General features: G+C 43.6%; 1 protein-coding gene across 1 annotated transcript; it reads left to right on the forward strand.

Moving 5' to 3' along the window:
* Window positions 1-7,941: 7,941 nt before the first annotated feature.
* Window positions 7,942-8,895, forward strand: LOC120226603 (olfactory receptor 5V1-like). Its single transcript, XM_039224774.1, has one exon. The coding sequence runs from the start codon at window positions 7,942-7,944 to the stop codon at window positions 8,893-8,895; it is 954 nt and encodes a 317-aa protein (XP_039080705.1).
* The last annotated feature ends 7,085 nt before the right edge of the window (window positions 8,896-15,980 follow it).

Below are 15,980 nucleotides of genomic sequence, written 5' to 3' on the forward strand. Positions count from 1 at the left end.
GACATATCAGATACAGGGTTAATATCCAAAATCTATAAGGAACTCACCAAACTCCACACCCGAAAAACAAACAACCCAGCAAAGAAATGGGCAGAAGATATGAACAGACACTTCTCCAAAGAGGACATCCAGATGGCCAACAGACACATGAAACGATGCTCAGCATCCCTCCTCATCAGAGAAATACAAATCAAAACCACACTGAGATACCACCTCACACTGGTCAGAATGGCTAAAATGAGCAAATCAGCGGACTCTAGATGCTGCCGAGGATGTGGAGAAATGGGCACCCTCCTACACTGTTGGTGGGAATGTAAACTGGTGCAGCCCCTCTGGAAAACAGTGTGGAGGTTCCTCAGGAAACTAACAATAGAACTCCCCTATGACCCAGCAATAGCACTGCTAGGAATTTACCCAAGGGATACAGAAATGCTGAGGCATAGGAGCACATGTACCCCAATGTTCATAGCAGCACTCTCCACAATAGCTAAAACATGGAAAGAGCCTAAGTGTCCATCAACAGATGAATGGATCAAGAAGATGTGGTTTATCTATACCATGGAATACTACATGGCAATGAGAAACAATGAAATCTGGCCATGTGCAGCAACATGGATGGACCTTGATGGTGTTATGCTGAGCAAAATAAGTCTGGCAGAGAAGGACAGATACCCTATGTTTGCAAGTATAGGAGGATTAGGAGGAACTTAATGGAAGACCATGGGGGAGAAGAAGGAGGGAAATTGTGGGGGAGAGGGAGGGAGGCAAACCATGAGAGACTCTTGAATGCTGAGAACAAACTGAGGAATGACAGGTATGGGGGGGAGGGGAAGGAGGGTGATGGGCATGGAGAAGGGCACTTGTGGGGATGAGCACTGGGTGTTGTTGGAAACCAACTTGACAATAAACTATTTATAAAAAATAATTAGGGGTGCCTGGGTGGCTTAGTTGGTTAAGCTTCCGACTTTTGCTTAGGTCATGATCTCGCGGTTCATGGGTTTGAGCCCCGCGTTGGGCTCTGTGCTGACTGCCAGCTCAGAGCCTGGAGCCTGTTTTGGAGTCTGTATCTCCCTGTCTCTCTGACCCTCCCCTGCTCACGCTGTCTCTCTCTCTCTCTCTCTCTCTCCTAGAAATAAAAAATAAAAAAAAAATAAAAAATAAATAAATAATGAAATAAAAGACGAACCATATAAGAAGAATGGATTAAAAACAAAAATTTAAATTTGAAAACTATAAAGTTAATGTAAAAGTATAAGAGAATATATTTGTGACATAGCAATGAGGAAAAATTTCTTAAACAAGCCTCAAAATGCACAACCTATAACCTGAGAAATTACTGATTTTATCGTGACACAATTAAAAATTTATTTTCTGTTAAAGACAATATATAGTTAATGCACAAATGGCAGATGACTAGAAGTTATTTGCAAACACTAATATGTATAAGTGACTAATTATGTCTTACACAAATAAGGAAGTACTACAAGGGAATAAGAAAAGGCAGGAAACGTAATCAAGAACATGTAAAAGGGTAAACATAGGCAGGTTGAGAGGAAACCCGAATGGCTGATGAAGCACTGTCCTTGCGGAGATGTTCAAGACTGCTCGTGACCTGAGTAATGCAGGTCACAACGAGGACACATGCTTCACACACACCAGGTGGATGAAGACCAGAGGGCTAGATAATGCCGAGAAGCACCCAGAGCCTGGCATGCTACTGTGGGTGGTGCACGTACCCCTGGGGGAGATGGTAGAGTTCTGAGGACCAACTTTGTGCAATTTACACTTTCCTGAAAGTGCGTTTTGCTGTGTCCTAACTTCACTGTGCTGTGGGGGCAGTTCCCTCTGTGTGAGGTCTGTCTGGGCCAGGTGATCGTGTCTAGCTTCCCTGAGTGATAAAGGGTGTGATAAATAATGATGGGACAGATTTTGGAATGATGGGATTATATTCTAAGTCATCAGTCAGGAACTAAATTGTTTTGAATATGGCTTAAGATCATAACGTGGATGGGAAGGGAGAAGTTGTCTCCATAAATTTTTTTGTTCCTCAATCAGTTTTATTCAAAAGCTTTTTAGCACAATATGCTGTGTGTCATATAGGATGTTAGGGTATGACGTCTCTGTTTCAGCTGACATTTCAACGCAACAAGCAAATCTACCTACATCACCAATTTTTGCACAACTTACAATGAAAGTCCTACATCAACAACTTTTGCACAACTTGCAAAGAGGTGGATATTTAATTAGCTGATTCAGTGGCTTTAGAGTTAATCTGTGCCTTAACTTTCCTTGATGAGACTGGGTGTGCTATATAAGCCTCCCCAGCTCCAGAAGGAAATGAGGCTGCTTCTCCTTAAGTCAGCAGAGAAGAAGATTGGATTATTTGCCTGGGATTTTCGCGCCTGAGGGCTGATGTTCTGTGCTGTGGCACAGCGACAAGGAACCAGTGAGCTGCATATCCGTGAGTGGCGGGGAAGGGATGCAGGAAGCTTCTCGTTGGTCATGTGGGGCCGGGAGGGGCAGTTCTGACTCCTCACGATAGGTCCCGAAGCAGAGTCGCTGGATGGAGCCGAGGCAGGAGTCCGCGGGAGCGAGTTCAGGGCCTCTGCCCAGAGGTCCTGGAGAGGTGTGTCTCCAAGGCCCTGGAAGGGGCCCCCCAAGACATGGGGTCCTCTGCATCGAGGGGCACGGGGCTTGCCCATCTGCTCCCGTGCACTGGCCCTCGGGGACCGAGGAGGCATCATGTAGAAGACCGCTCATTCGGTCTCCAGGGGCCGTCAGTATCTGCCACCTCCTTGTGCTCATAAAAGCAGCCCCATGTCACATTCTGAGTCTGCGTGGTAATCTCCGCTCCTTTGGGATGTTTTCGATCACAGGTGAGTAAGTGTCGTCCAGTTCCCCAGCTGGAGCCCCTCTTCTCGCGGAGACACACTCCCCTATGCCTTGCTCTCTGGGAAGGGGAGTGTGATGAGCCCAGGGAGGGCATAGGCGGACTGCGTGTGAGCCAGGGGCTTCCTTCATTTTGGGTAATTTGATATCACTCAGAAGGTCCCCCTGCTGGTTTGCTGATTCCCTATGAAATAAAAGGCAGTGTCTTTACTCTGCAAAAATAGGAGACTAAAATGCCATGCACTGTGGAGAACAGCGTCAGAAACTCGCTGCCTGGCTGCATCGCCAGCAGAATCTCTCCCGTGCACCTGCGGTCCTTGCACGCGGGGCATTATTTCTGGAGCTCTCACGGTGCTCAGCAGTTTCTGTGTTTGCTGTGTGATTTCTGTTATAAGTAAGGGATTGGATAATATACTTCGAGGATCCTGGCAGGTTAAACTCTCTATTTCTAAGGTTTCTGTTTTGAGAATTCTGTCTAATGAAGAGGCACTGAGTCCCTTAGAAGGAAGCAAGGTAGCCAGGACTTTCTCATGGGTTTTCTGAGCGCAGTTCTTTATGGGGCGGTCTCAGTGGCCATCCTTGAGACCTTCACGGGCCGTGAACCCCTGGAAACATTTTTTTTTCTTGTATTATATCAGATTTCTTGGTCTTACATAAGAGGGGGAGGAGCTGTTTTCCTGATAGTCTGTGTGAAATATCTGTGCTCCACCTGGCGAATTACACTGGGCAGTGTCACCTGTAGACTGATTTGCGTGCCATCTGGGGACATTGTTCCGGATTTGGAGGTAGAGTAATTCTTTTTTTCTATTTTGCTAACTGTGAGATTAGAATCATCAGGCATCTTCTGTAACTTAGTTTCCTCCGCAGTAACTCATGGGAATAAAATAGGAATAAAATTATATGGCAGATGTGAACCTTGTTTTCTAAGTTCTACAGGATTATGAATATTCAAGGAAGGGAAGGAACTCTTTCATCTTGGAAATTCTGCCGGAGTGCCTGGCATTCCCACAGTGGCGATCTTTCACCAAGTAACTTGTGAGGAAACAGATGAGCGAAACAAGACAAGTGTCCTCCAGGATTATGGCCATATGGGTGACATGAATCACACAAATATGTTCAGGGCGTAGCTGAGATCTAAACAGAGGCCCATCCTTCCGGGGAAGGGGAAACATAATTTTCAGTGGAAGGAAACAGTCGCCTTTGAGCTGAGCTGTGAGGAAGTGAAGATTGGCAGATAGAAACGGGGCAGGAGGAAGGACAGCCGGCTCAGTGGATCCTGGGAAGCGAAAGAAAAGGGACCGCGGTTGGCAGGTGGCGCAGGACAGCTGAGCCAGCGCTGGCGCTGGGCCAGGGCACGGGAGCGGAGCACATGGTCACGGGCAGACGGGCCTGGGGACCCAGGGGACAGGGCCGGGAGGGGCTGGGGCTGTGAGAGCCCGTCTGCTGACACCTGTCCCCGTCCCTCTGTCCTTCCCGAGGCCTGTGTTGTGCGGGACGTGGGTTTCCTGCAGGGAACCCTTCCTCTAAGGCTGGTCTGGCAGGAGAACTGGTCCCGGGACCGCAGTGCCATCGCCACGCGCCAACTAAAGTAAAGGAGCTGCCTGGGTTTCCTCCGGTCTCCTCCTCCCTCCCCACCTGGTCCGGCCCGTGAGCTCTGGAAGCCGGTGCTCGCTCCCTGCTCCCTGCTGTCCTGTCCACGCAAACCCTGTCACACTACCTGCTAGAGCTCGGCTCCCTAGGACCGCCTCCCCTCTTGTCCAATTACTATTTCTCTGACTTATTTCCGTGCATTATGTGAAAACTTCCTCAAACACCACACGGCTGACACTGAAGCCACCATCTTCCCCTGGAGCGGGACCCCTTGCAGCTTTCTCTGTGCTGGTGACTGACCCTGCCACCCTCGTGGTCGCTCAGACCAGGAACCTAGGCCAGCACAGCACGGTCATCAAGGTCACTAACTGAAATGTGTATCTATGGAACTTTAGGCAAATCATTTAATCTCTCCGAAGCTTATATTTTTAAATGTGGGCTTGTGTGTGTGATGTCAGAATGGGAGGCTTTAAGGCTTGTAGAGCCACCGGTCAGCCCATGTAAGTCCATTATGATTATTGTCCCTAATTCACCATCTTCCTCACTTTGTACCCAAACTGCACAGATTGTGTGTCCTAATATCCCTCCACTGCCATTATTTCCTCTGACTCAGTCCTCAGCACTCTAGTCTGAAATACTGTCACCTCCAGTGTGGAGGAACAAAACGGTGACCTCGGCGTCTTGTTCTGTCCAGTGCTCCCCCTTCCAGTCCATTCAGTGGTCAGAAGAGCTTTCTGGAACATAGACCTCTCCAGTCCCTGAAATATTCTCCTGCTGTTGTTAGATCCCAAAAGTCTCCACCCCCACCGGAGTGCCTCCTGTCCCTCCCCCTCATTCTAGCCTCCTGGGCCTCCCAGCCTCGTGCTGCCTCCAGCCTCCAGACTGCACCTGCTCTTCCTTCTGTGGGAGATTTTCATACCCAACTCACCTTTACCTGCCTAACCCCTGTTCATGCCTGAGATTTCAATCCACGTTTTCTCAGGGAAGTTTTTTGATGACACCTCTGGATCAGGGTGGACCCTATGTTGTTTTCCTTTAAAGCAATTATTACAGTTTTTACTATATTAAAAAAATACTATTTGGTAAATTTATAACCCCAATATGCATTCTCCTGACAATATGGTCAAATTCTGTGTTGCTCATCTTTTTATTTTTAGCACAAACTACCAGACCCAGCAGAGAGTAGTTTCTCAAAACACAGTTGTTGAATAAAATGAGCAGGGTGGGTTAGCCTAGTGGGTGTGTCTAATTTATCCTAAGAAGTAGGAGGAAGGGCTAAAAAAGTAAAAGTATAGGCAGAGTTTAGGAATGAGAAAAAAGACAGATTAGAGACCAGGGTTTGGGGATTTTTTTTGCTGATGGAACAAAATTGTCCTGGAGACTTCAAGGGAATTTAAGCCTTTATCCGGTATGTTTTCATTCTTCTGGAAATGCCCAGAGTAGTTCACAGGGAGGGGAGCCTGCAATGAAAATGGCAGCACCAGCAGCCTGGGCATCTGGGCACAGGGCAATCGAAGCAGTACTGTTTGAATAAAGACCCAGTACCCCCTCATTCCTAAACAGTTTGCTTCTCTCTTTAGCTCCTATAATTTGCTTCTGATATCAGACTGCAAAACTGATTCTTCTTCTTGAATTAGAACTTGAGCCTTTTGAACTAAGGGATTCCTTGTGTAACCATTTGAATTTTATCAAAAGGTTTTAGTAACTAACAGAGTCTAGAGCAGTATTCTTTAATAACATGATTATGAACATTAACGTAATATACAGCTGGCCAGGAAATAACAACTATACTGAGAGTCAATTGTTCAAATAAACATATTCAAGTAAAAGACCAGATGTTTAGTAACAATTAAATTCAACCATCAAGACACTACAGATACTATATTACCATTAATAGTCAGATATAAGCCATAAAAAGTTTGAAACTAATGAAAATAATCAAGTGTATGAATATAAATCATATTATAAGTATTTTTAGAGAGCATTCTTTTCTCATTAGTTAAGGGAAGTTAAATTTTTAGACACTCAATTAAAAGTATATTAGCTCTGGAGAGGTGCCTGAGTGGCTCAGTCAGTTAAGCATCCGACTTCAGTTCAGGTCATGATCTCGCAGTTCATGAGTTCAAGCCCCACGTTGGGCTCTGTGCTGACAGCTCAGAGCCTGGAGCTGCTTCAGATTCTGTGTCTCCCTCTCTCTGCCCCTCCCCTGCTCATGCTCCATCTGTCTCTGCCTCTCAACAATAAATGTTTAGAAAAAGATAAAAACAAAAAAGAAAGTATATTAGCTCTGGAAAAATAAAACTATGTTTCTACCCCGTCCAATGGCCAAATTCTGCCAGACATTTATTTCATTGAGATTCAGTGTTTTCATCTAGAAACTGGAACGTGACCGTGTGGACACAAGTGTCCCTTCCACATGGGTTCTGCCATGACTGTCCACGTGGGCACTGAATCCTGCATTAGCCAAATGCCTTTTCAAGTTTTCAGACCACTTGGTCTATAACTTATTGGAAAGAATTTCTTGGAAGGTTTATTAAAATACAGGTAATCTAACCCAAAATTCAGGAATTCTAATTTAGTGTGCTTATTACTAAAGATTATCATAACAAATTAAAGAAAACAGTATAGGGGCGCTTGGATGGCTCAGTTGGTTAAGCGTCCGACTTCAGCTCAGGTCATGATCTCAGGGTTTGTGGGTTTGAGCCCCGCATCGGGCTCTGTGCTGACAGCTCAGAGCCTGGAGCCTGTTTCAGATTCTGTGTCTCCCTCTCTCTCTGCCCCTCCCCTATTCATGCTCAGTTTCTCTCTGTCTCAGTAATAAATAAACATAAATTAAAAACAGAAAACAATATAAATATCCATTAATAAGGGTGGATTCATATGAAGACTTGAAATGCAAATATCATGATTCAGTAGAATGTTTATGCTCATGAGAAATCATCACAATATGGTGCTTGGGGAAAAACCAGGTTAGAAAATGTACTTTCTGAGACTTGTTTTAAATATTTACTCGCGAAAAATTATTTAGAAGGACACACCCCAAATCATTAGTAGAGGATTTTGGTGGAGAAATGAAAGGTTTCGTCTAAAGACTCTTGCACACCCTGTGTTCGCAGCTCTCCAGGACGGCACACCTGGATTTGACTCGTCATTATTAACACAGGGCTCTTAGGACGTATGGTGCCCCTTTGTGCATTTTTTTCCTAATTAAATGCTGTCTGTGTTGTGTATGTTTGAAGTTTTACTTACAAAGGAAACATTGGATACACTTATGTCTGTGTTTGGTGGTAGGTTTGAGCTCTGAAGGATTCTGCTGTTTTGGGCTGGAATATGAAGTTGCTGGGGACGACTTTCATCTGTAACACTTTTCTCTTGTTTTGCAGACCATTACTGCTGCAGTAAATTCTTACTGTAATCAGGGTTTCTCTTTGTCCAGTCCCCAAAAGGAAACCAGGCAACATCATGGAAGGAAAGAATCAAACAGCTCTGTCTGAATTCATCATCTTGGGATTCTCTGATCTAAATGATTTGCAATTTTTACTCTTCACCATCTTCTTTCTGACTTATATCTGTACTTTGGGAGGAAATATCTTCATTATCCTGGTGACCGTGGCTGATCCACATCTACACACTCCCATGTATCATTTTCTGAGGAATTTGGCCTTTCTTGACATCTGCTACACCACCACCAATGTCCCCCAGATGATGGTGCATCTCCTGTCAGAGAAGAAGAGCATTTCCTATTTGGGTTGCATGGCACAACTTTTTGCATTTATTTTTTTTGTAGGATCAGAGTGTCTTCTCCTGGCAGCCATGGCGTATGACCGCTACATTGCAATTTGTAAACCTCTAAGGTACTCAGTGATTATGAACAGGGCCCTGTACAGCCGCTTAGCCGCCTCGTGCTGGACTGGGGGTTTCCTCAACTCAGTGGTGCACACGGCACTGACCTTCCGCCTGCCCTTCTGCGGCAACAACCAGCTTCAGTATTTCTTCTGTGACATCCCCCCTTTGCTGCTGTTGTCTTGTGGGGACACTTCTGTCAATGAGTTGGCATTGCTGTCCATTGGGGTCTTTATTGGGTGGGCTCCTGTCCTGGGTATCATCCTCTCCTACCTCTATATTATCTCTACCATCTTGAGGATCCGCTCCTCAGCAGGGAGGCAAAAGGCATTTTCTACCTGTGCCTCGCACCTGGTTATTGTCCTTCTGTATTATGGCAGCGCCATCTTCACATATGTGCGGCCCATCTCGACATACTCTCTGGGGAGAGACAGACTAATCTCTGTGTTATACAGTGTCGTTACCCCTATGCTAAACCCTGTAATCTACACACTGAGGAATAAGGACATCAAAGGGGCCGTGAAGGTGTTGGGGAGAAGGTGGCAGCCACCGATTCCTTCTTTTGAGATGTAACTTTCACCAATATTCTTGTGTCAGATAATTAGCTTTTCTCCCACAGCTGTTTGTAGTGACACTTAGCCTACAAGTTCACTGCAGGCTGGGGACAGAGGGTGACCAATTGACACACTGAAGTCTAAGTGACCATATTCTAGAGCTTTAGCTAGTCCTGTGCAAGGGACACAGATGTTGGTCTTTTTAGATATTTTCTTCTTCGTGAGACTGTCCATTCCTGAATCCTTCCTCCTAAAGCTGGTGCCACTCTTTCATGCAATACGTGCTTAACGGACGTCATGTCCTGGTACTTCCTTCCTTTTTGTATGACCTCTTACATGTTGAGGGATGTGAAACACTTTATCCTAATGCTCCTCATATATGTTCATTATTTTCTTTCTGTGTTGGTTCTTCTGAATAAAGCATCATAACCAGTGCTTGCTCTGAGTTCATGGTTTACCAGTTTGACCACACTGTGTGAGCCACCAGCTGCAAGGGTCAGTGACCATTCACCTTCATGTTGGAAAGAAGACAGTCTTGGTTTCTCAATTCCAGTTTATATCTCTTACTCTGTCCAAGAATTGGGAAATCCTAAAGGCATTGTTCTAGAAATAAGCCCCCACAACAGATCACTATATTGTAAGGTACTTTTAATTCAGGAAAATTTTGTCTAAAATTTAGAGCACAGAATCAGAGAAAAGTATACAGAAAGGTAACTGCAGATTTTGGTGGTGGTGGGGGGAATAAAAACTCTTTGCTGCATAGTAACTATAGTTATAGTTAGACAAGAGAGTAGGAATTATATGTATTAAAAGTGAAGGTACTAACTTTCTGCCTTTTCCGTGTTATCACCATGTAGGGGACAGACATGAAGGCAAGACAAGTGGGCAGGCAAAATGATCAAAGAAAGAAAGAAATACAGGAAAGGGAGAGAAAATGAAAGATAAGGACAGAGGCTTGGAGGTGAGGAGAAGAAGCCACTTGCAAAGTAGGGAGTAGGGGGCTGGGAGGCGGGGAGAAGAGGCTCAGGGTGGAGAGGCCCCCTGCCGACCCCTTCTTTCTGCTCCTGTGAGCCGCCCACACCTCACTAGCCAGTGTCCTGACTTCCCGTCTGTGCCCTGTGGCTGGGCTGCGCACCTGTCCCTGTGCACCTGTCCCTGCACACCTGTCCCCTGTGCACACCTGTCGCCTGTGCACTTGTCCTTGCACACCTGTCCCTGCACACCTGTCGCCTGTGCACCTGTCCCTGCACACCTGTCCCTGCACACTTGTCACCTGTGGACACCTGTCGCCTGTGCACCTGTCCCTGCACACCTGTCCCCTGCGCACCTGTCCCTGAACACCTGCCGCCTGTGCACCTGTCCCTGCGCACCTGTCACTTCTGCATCCCCCTCCTACTACGCTGCTCTGCACACCCTCTTCCTGCACCTGACAACTGTTTGCAACCCATGCGTTTGGTGTTCTAGCAACTGCCTTTTTACAACCTGCTCTCCTTCAGAAACTCTAAGTAACTCTTTCCCATCCGCAGCTTGGGATTCATATTCCCAGTTATTTCATCCAAATTCCTAATTTGTGGCTTGCTTTCCATTTTCCTTTATAGTGTCTTTTAAAAAGCAAAGATGTTTACTTTTGATGAATTCTAATTGGTCATCATATTTCTTTCCTTGACTGTTCTTTGGGTTTTGTGTCCTAAAACATCTTCACGCACCATAGAACCACAAAGCACTTTCCTGTAGCTTTTATATTTAGGTCTGTGATCCAAATCAAATTAATTTTATATGTAAGGCTGAGGGTTATTATTTTTTCTGAAAAGATACCTGTGTTTTGTTGTGTTATTGCCACACACCTTGCAGAGAAGACTACCTTTTCCACCTCACTTTATCCAGACACCTTGGTAAAAGTTAATCAGCCACATATATCTTGTTTTATATGGATGCTTTATGTTGTTATGTTTAAGCTTAGCCAGCCAAAGACCACCAGGTGTAACCTGTAGTCTGACAAAAATCAGATTTACCGATTTGTGGTGAGGGAGGGCACTCCAGAGCAACCAGTACACCTCACACTTGACCACAGAAAGGAAGCAAGCATCATTGGTTTAAAGTGTGGTTTCCATCTGAAGAAATCTGAGCAAGGTCTATGGGAAGCAGGGGTCAGTTCTAGATGGGGTGCACTGTGGAGGAGGGCTCGGGAGAAGCAGGGACTTACAGGAGGCTCAGTGCTCTCCTGCAGCCAGCCTGATTTAGCAGGTAGGTGCCCCTAGTCAGAGAGGGCGTTGTAAGTCTGGGTGCTCTTGATAAGAAAGCAGCCATCCTCTGAAGTGCTCCCATGCACACTTCTGACTTTGCAGGTGGTTTATCCATGTCTACCCTTCGGCATGGATAATGGCAAGGCTGCTTTCTCCTTTATCGTTTCAAGCTGATTTTCGCTCTTTCTCTCCCACACAAGTTCTTCTATTTTTGGTCCCATGATCTACTCATCTACTGACCCCACATGGTCAGGTCAGGCTTACTTAGCTCTGTTGTTAGTCTTGAGGTAGGTGTTTATTCTTTCAAGAACGTTTTAGTTATTCCAAGTATCTTTGTATTTACAAATCAATTTTAAAACCAATTTATCAATTTCTACTGGAGCCTGCTGGAATTTCGATAAGCATTGAAAGTATAGATTAAATCGGAGAGGGTTTATATAGAGCAGTGTTTCTTGATCTTTTAAAATTATCCCCCTAAGGAGGCTTTATCATATTTTCCCCTAATAATTCCATCCCTATGAAATTTTAATATCTCAGATACACGTTGTAGTTGTTCATGGACTGTGGCCTTTGGAGGGACATGAGTCATTGTGACATCTAAGAATTTTTTTGTATCTTAAGAACCAATTTCTGCCCCCTTGGGAGCCACATTATCCCATTTTAGATTATGTGATAGAGATTCGCATGTTTTATTTCTTCCTTTGCTTGTGCTTTTTAAATTGTTCGGCTTTGATTTGTAGTCTTCAGTGTGGAGATCCTTCGTGTTGTTTTGGTGAAATTCATCCCAAAATATTTAATGGTTTGTGTTTATGCTCATGCATCTGATTCTCTTTTTTAAATTAGATTTTGCAGCTGTTTGTTGCTAATGTATGGAAATACAGAAACACAAATGATTTTATGTAATAATATTATCTACCAAAACCCTGATAATTTTTCTTTTTCCCCCATTAACACATTTTAATGAACTAATTTTGTATTAGCCACGACCACATACATTTAAAAGATAACAATAGAGGGGCACCTGGGTAGCTCAATCAGTTAAGCACCTGACTTTGGCTCAGGTCATGATCTTTCTGTTCTTGGGTTTGAGCCCCAAGGTTCTGTGCTGACAATGAGAAGCCTTCCTGGGATTCTCTCTCCTCTTTTCCCTCTCTCCCACTTGCACTATGTGTCTCTCTCTCAAAAACTGAATAAACAAAACAAGTTAAAAAATAAAAGAAAACAGTACAAATATACAGAATATGTTATTTAGTTGGTCAGGGATTGAGGCTCTTTGCCTAACCAAGTTCACAAATTCCTTGAAGTGAATCCATGGTCTACTCCTTACAGCATAAGGTGTGGGGTCTGGAAGAAGAGAATCATTGAACTTATATATTTTCTCATCACACCTCCAGATTAAGATGGAAATATCTTATTTTCTGGTTAGATTAAAAAAAAAAACCCACATCACCAACTCTTAGAAATGGAAAATTGTGTCTTTGTGCATACAATTACGAAATGCCACAGTTCCTGCATCCATCAGTTAGCATATCTGACATGAGGTTGTATGTAACTCTCTACACTTGTCCTTCTTGTGAAATTTACTGACATCAACAGTTTTAGAATTTCAATGGACTTCTTATCTGTCAGAGACATCAGTTCCAATACAGTTTTTCTGTATGACCTGAGCAACTTTCTTTGGTGTTCTCTTGTTAATTTTTCTTACTAGTGTCTGCCTGCCTGCCTGCCTGCCTGCCTGCCTGCTTGCTTGCTTGCTTGCTTGCTTGCTTTCTTTCTTTCTTTCTTTCTTTCTTTCCTTCATTTCTGATTTCTAGTTAATATACAGTGCAATACGGGCTTCAGAAATAGAATCCAGTGATCTATCACATGCAACATCTGGTTCTCATCCCAACAAGTGCCCTCCTTAATGCCCATCACCCATCTAGCCCATCCCCCACACACCTCCTTCCATCACCTTCAGTTTGTTCTCTGTCATTAAGAGTCTCTTGTGGTTTATTTCCCCTCTCTTTTCTTCTCCTCTTTCCCCATGTTCATCTGTTTTGTTTCTTAAATTCCACATATGCGTGAAATCATATGGCATTTGTCTTTTTCTGATTGACTTGCCTCATTTAGCATATTTCAAATAGGTTTTGTTTCATTTTGGTAGATTCCAAAGGCATTTTTATGGCAACATTATGTTTCTTTTTTTTTTTTTTACAAATAATTTATTGTCAAATTGGTTTCCATATAACACCCAGTGCTCATCCCCACAAGTGCCCTCCTCCATGCCCATCTTCCCCCTCCCCTCCACATCTATCAGTCCTCAGTTTGTTTCTCAGCATTCAAGAGTCTCTCATGGTTTGCCTCTTCCCCTTTCCCCCACCATTTCCCCCCTTCTCCCCCATGGTCCTCCGTTAAGTTCCTCCCAATCCTCCTATATGTGCAAACATGTGATATTTGTCCTTCTCTGCCTGACTTATTATGTTTCGAATATAAAGAAAGTTTTACTTCTTCCTTTCCAATCTTTTTTTTTCTTTTTACACTAAAACCTTCAGTAAAATATTGATAGAAGTGGTAAGAGCTTTTTTTTTTTCTGGTATTGGTTTTTTTTTTTGTTTTTTTTTTTTTTACAAATAGTTTATTGTCAAATTAGTTTCCACATAACACTCAGTGCTCATCCCCACAAGTGTCCTCCTCCATGCCCATCCCCCCTCCCTCCCACATCCATCAAATATTTCTGGTATTGTTATTGATATTTCTAATTTCTATCTTCTCTCTAGTTTTGTGTCAGTATTGCTAGAGGCTTATTATTTTATTAATTATTTTCAAAGAACTAGCATTTGGGTTCATTGATTTTTCTATATTGCTTTTCTTGTTTCAATTACATTGATTACTGTTCTTTATTATTTTCATTAATCTATGTGATTTGGGTTCTTTTCCTACTCTTTTTCAATTTTCTTAAGGTTGAAGTTTAAATTATTAGTTTGAGAGCTTTCTTATTTTCTAATGGAAGCATTTAAGCACTACCTGAGCTGCATTTCACACATCTTACTGTTATATTTTGATTTTGATCTGATTCAAGTATTTATTAATTTCCCTTGAGACTTCTCTTTGATCAAAGGAATTCTTTAAACTTTGTAGAAGAAGGATAACCTTAACCTACTATTGTTACACAGATGTTTAGTATTTCTGTTTCCTTTCTTCACTCCTGATTTTACAAGTTTCCTCTGGTATTATTTCCCTTCTGTCTGAATAACTTCCTTTAGTGAAGTTCTTATGGATTCACTTCTCTTGGCTTTCATTCCTCTGAGAATATTTTTATCTGACATCATTCCTTAAGGATAGTTTCACTAAACATAAAATTATGTCCTTTTTAATTTTTAAATAAAAGCACTGTGTAGGGGTGCCTGGGTGGCAGACTCAGTTAAGTGTCCAACTTTGGCTCAGGTCATGATCTCATGGTTCGTGAGTTCGAGTCCTGCATAGGGCTTTGTGCTGACAGCTTGGAGCATGAAGCCAGCTTCAGATTCTGTGTCTCCCTCTCTCTCTGCCCTTCGTCTGCTTGTGCTCTGTCTATCTGCCTCAAAAATAAACATTAAATATTAACGATAAACATTAAAATAATTAAACATTAACAAAATAAAAAATAATAAGAGCACTATACAATCATACCACTTTCTTCTGGCCTTCAGTTTCTAATTTTTAATTTTTTTAAATGTTTTTATTTATTTCTATGAGAGAGAGAGAGACAGCGTGAGCAGGGGAGGGTCAAAGAGAGAGGGAGTCACAGACTGAAACAGGCTCCAGGCTCTGAGCTGGCAGTCAGCACAGAGCCTGACGCGGGGCTCGAACCCACGAACCACGAGATCATGACCTAAGCGAAAGTCGGACGCTTAACCAACTAAGCCACCCAGGCACCCCCATAGTTTCTAATTTTTAAAAAGATGGCCAACACACACATGAAACAATGCTCAGAGTCCCTCATCATCAGGGAAGTACAAATCAAAACCACACTGAGATACCACCTCAAGGCAGGCAGAGTGGCTAAAATGAGCAAATCAGGAGACTTTAGATGCTGGTAAGAATGTGGAGAAATGAGCACCCTCCTACAGTGTTGGTGGGAATGGAAACTGGTGCAGCCCCTCTGGAAAACAGTGTGGAGGTTCCTCAGAAAATTAACAATAAAACTCCCCTATGACCCAGCAAGAGCACTGCTAGGAATATACCCAAGGGAAACAGGAGTGCTGATGCATAGGGGCACATAAACCCCAATGTTCAAAGCAGCACTCTCAACAATAGCCAAAACATGGAAAGAGCCTAAGTGTCCATCAACGGACAAATGGATCAAGAAGATGTGGTTTATCTATACCATGGAATACTACATGGCAATGAGAAACAATGAAATCTGGCCACGTGTAGCAACATGGATGGACCTTGAGGGTGTTATGCTGAGCGAGATAAGTCAGGCAGAGAAGGACAGATACCATATGTTTGCACATATATTTGGATTAGGAGAAACTTAACGGACCGTGGGGGAGAAGCAGGGGAAAAATAGTTGGGGAGAGGGAGAGAGGCAAACCATGAGAGACTCTTGAATGCTGAGAACAAACTGAGGGCTGATGGGGGTAGGGGAGAGGGGAAAGGGGGTGGTGGGCATGGAGGAGCACTGGGTGTTATATGGAAACCAACTTGACAATAAACTATTTAAAAATGTTTATTTATTTTTTGAGAGAGGGAGAGAGTGAGTGGAGGAGGGACAGAGAAAGAGAGGGAGAACCAGAATAGGAAGAAGCCTCCAGGCTCTGGTCAACCCAGAGCCTGACACCAGGTTTGAACTCATGAACTATCAGATTATGACCTGAGCTGAAGTCAAACCCTTAAC

The sequence above is a fragment of the Hyaena hyaena genome, unplaced genomic scaffold (assembly GCF_003009895.1).
Source record: "Hyaena hyaena isolate Hyena2069 unplaced genomic scaffold, ASM300989v1 scaffold_1796, whole genome shotgun sequence".
In the NCBI taxonomy this organism is placed as follows: domain Eukaryota; kingdom Metazoa; phylum Chordata; class Mammalia; order Carnivora; family Hyaenidae; genus Hyaena; species Hyaena hyaena.

Bases quoted from the DNA above. Each gene is read 5' to 3' on its own strand.
- LOC120226603 (XM_039224774.1), top strand. From the start codon at position 7,942: ATGGAAGGAAAGAATCAAACAGCTCTGTCTGAATTCATCATCTTGGGA.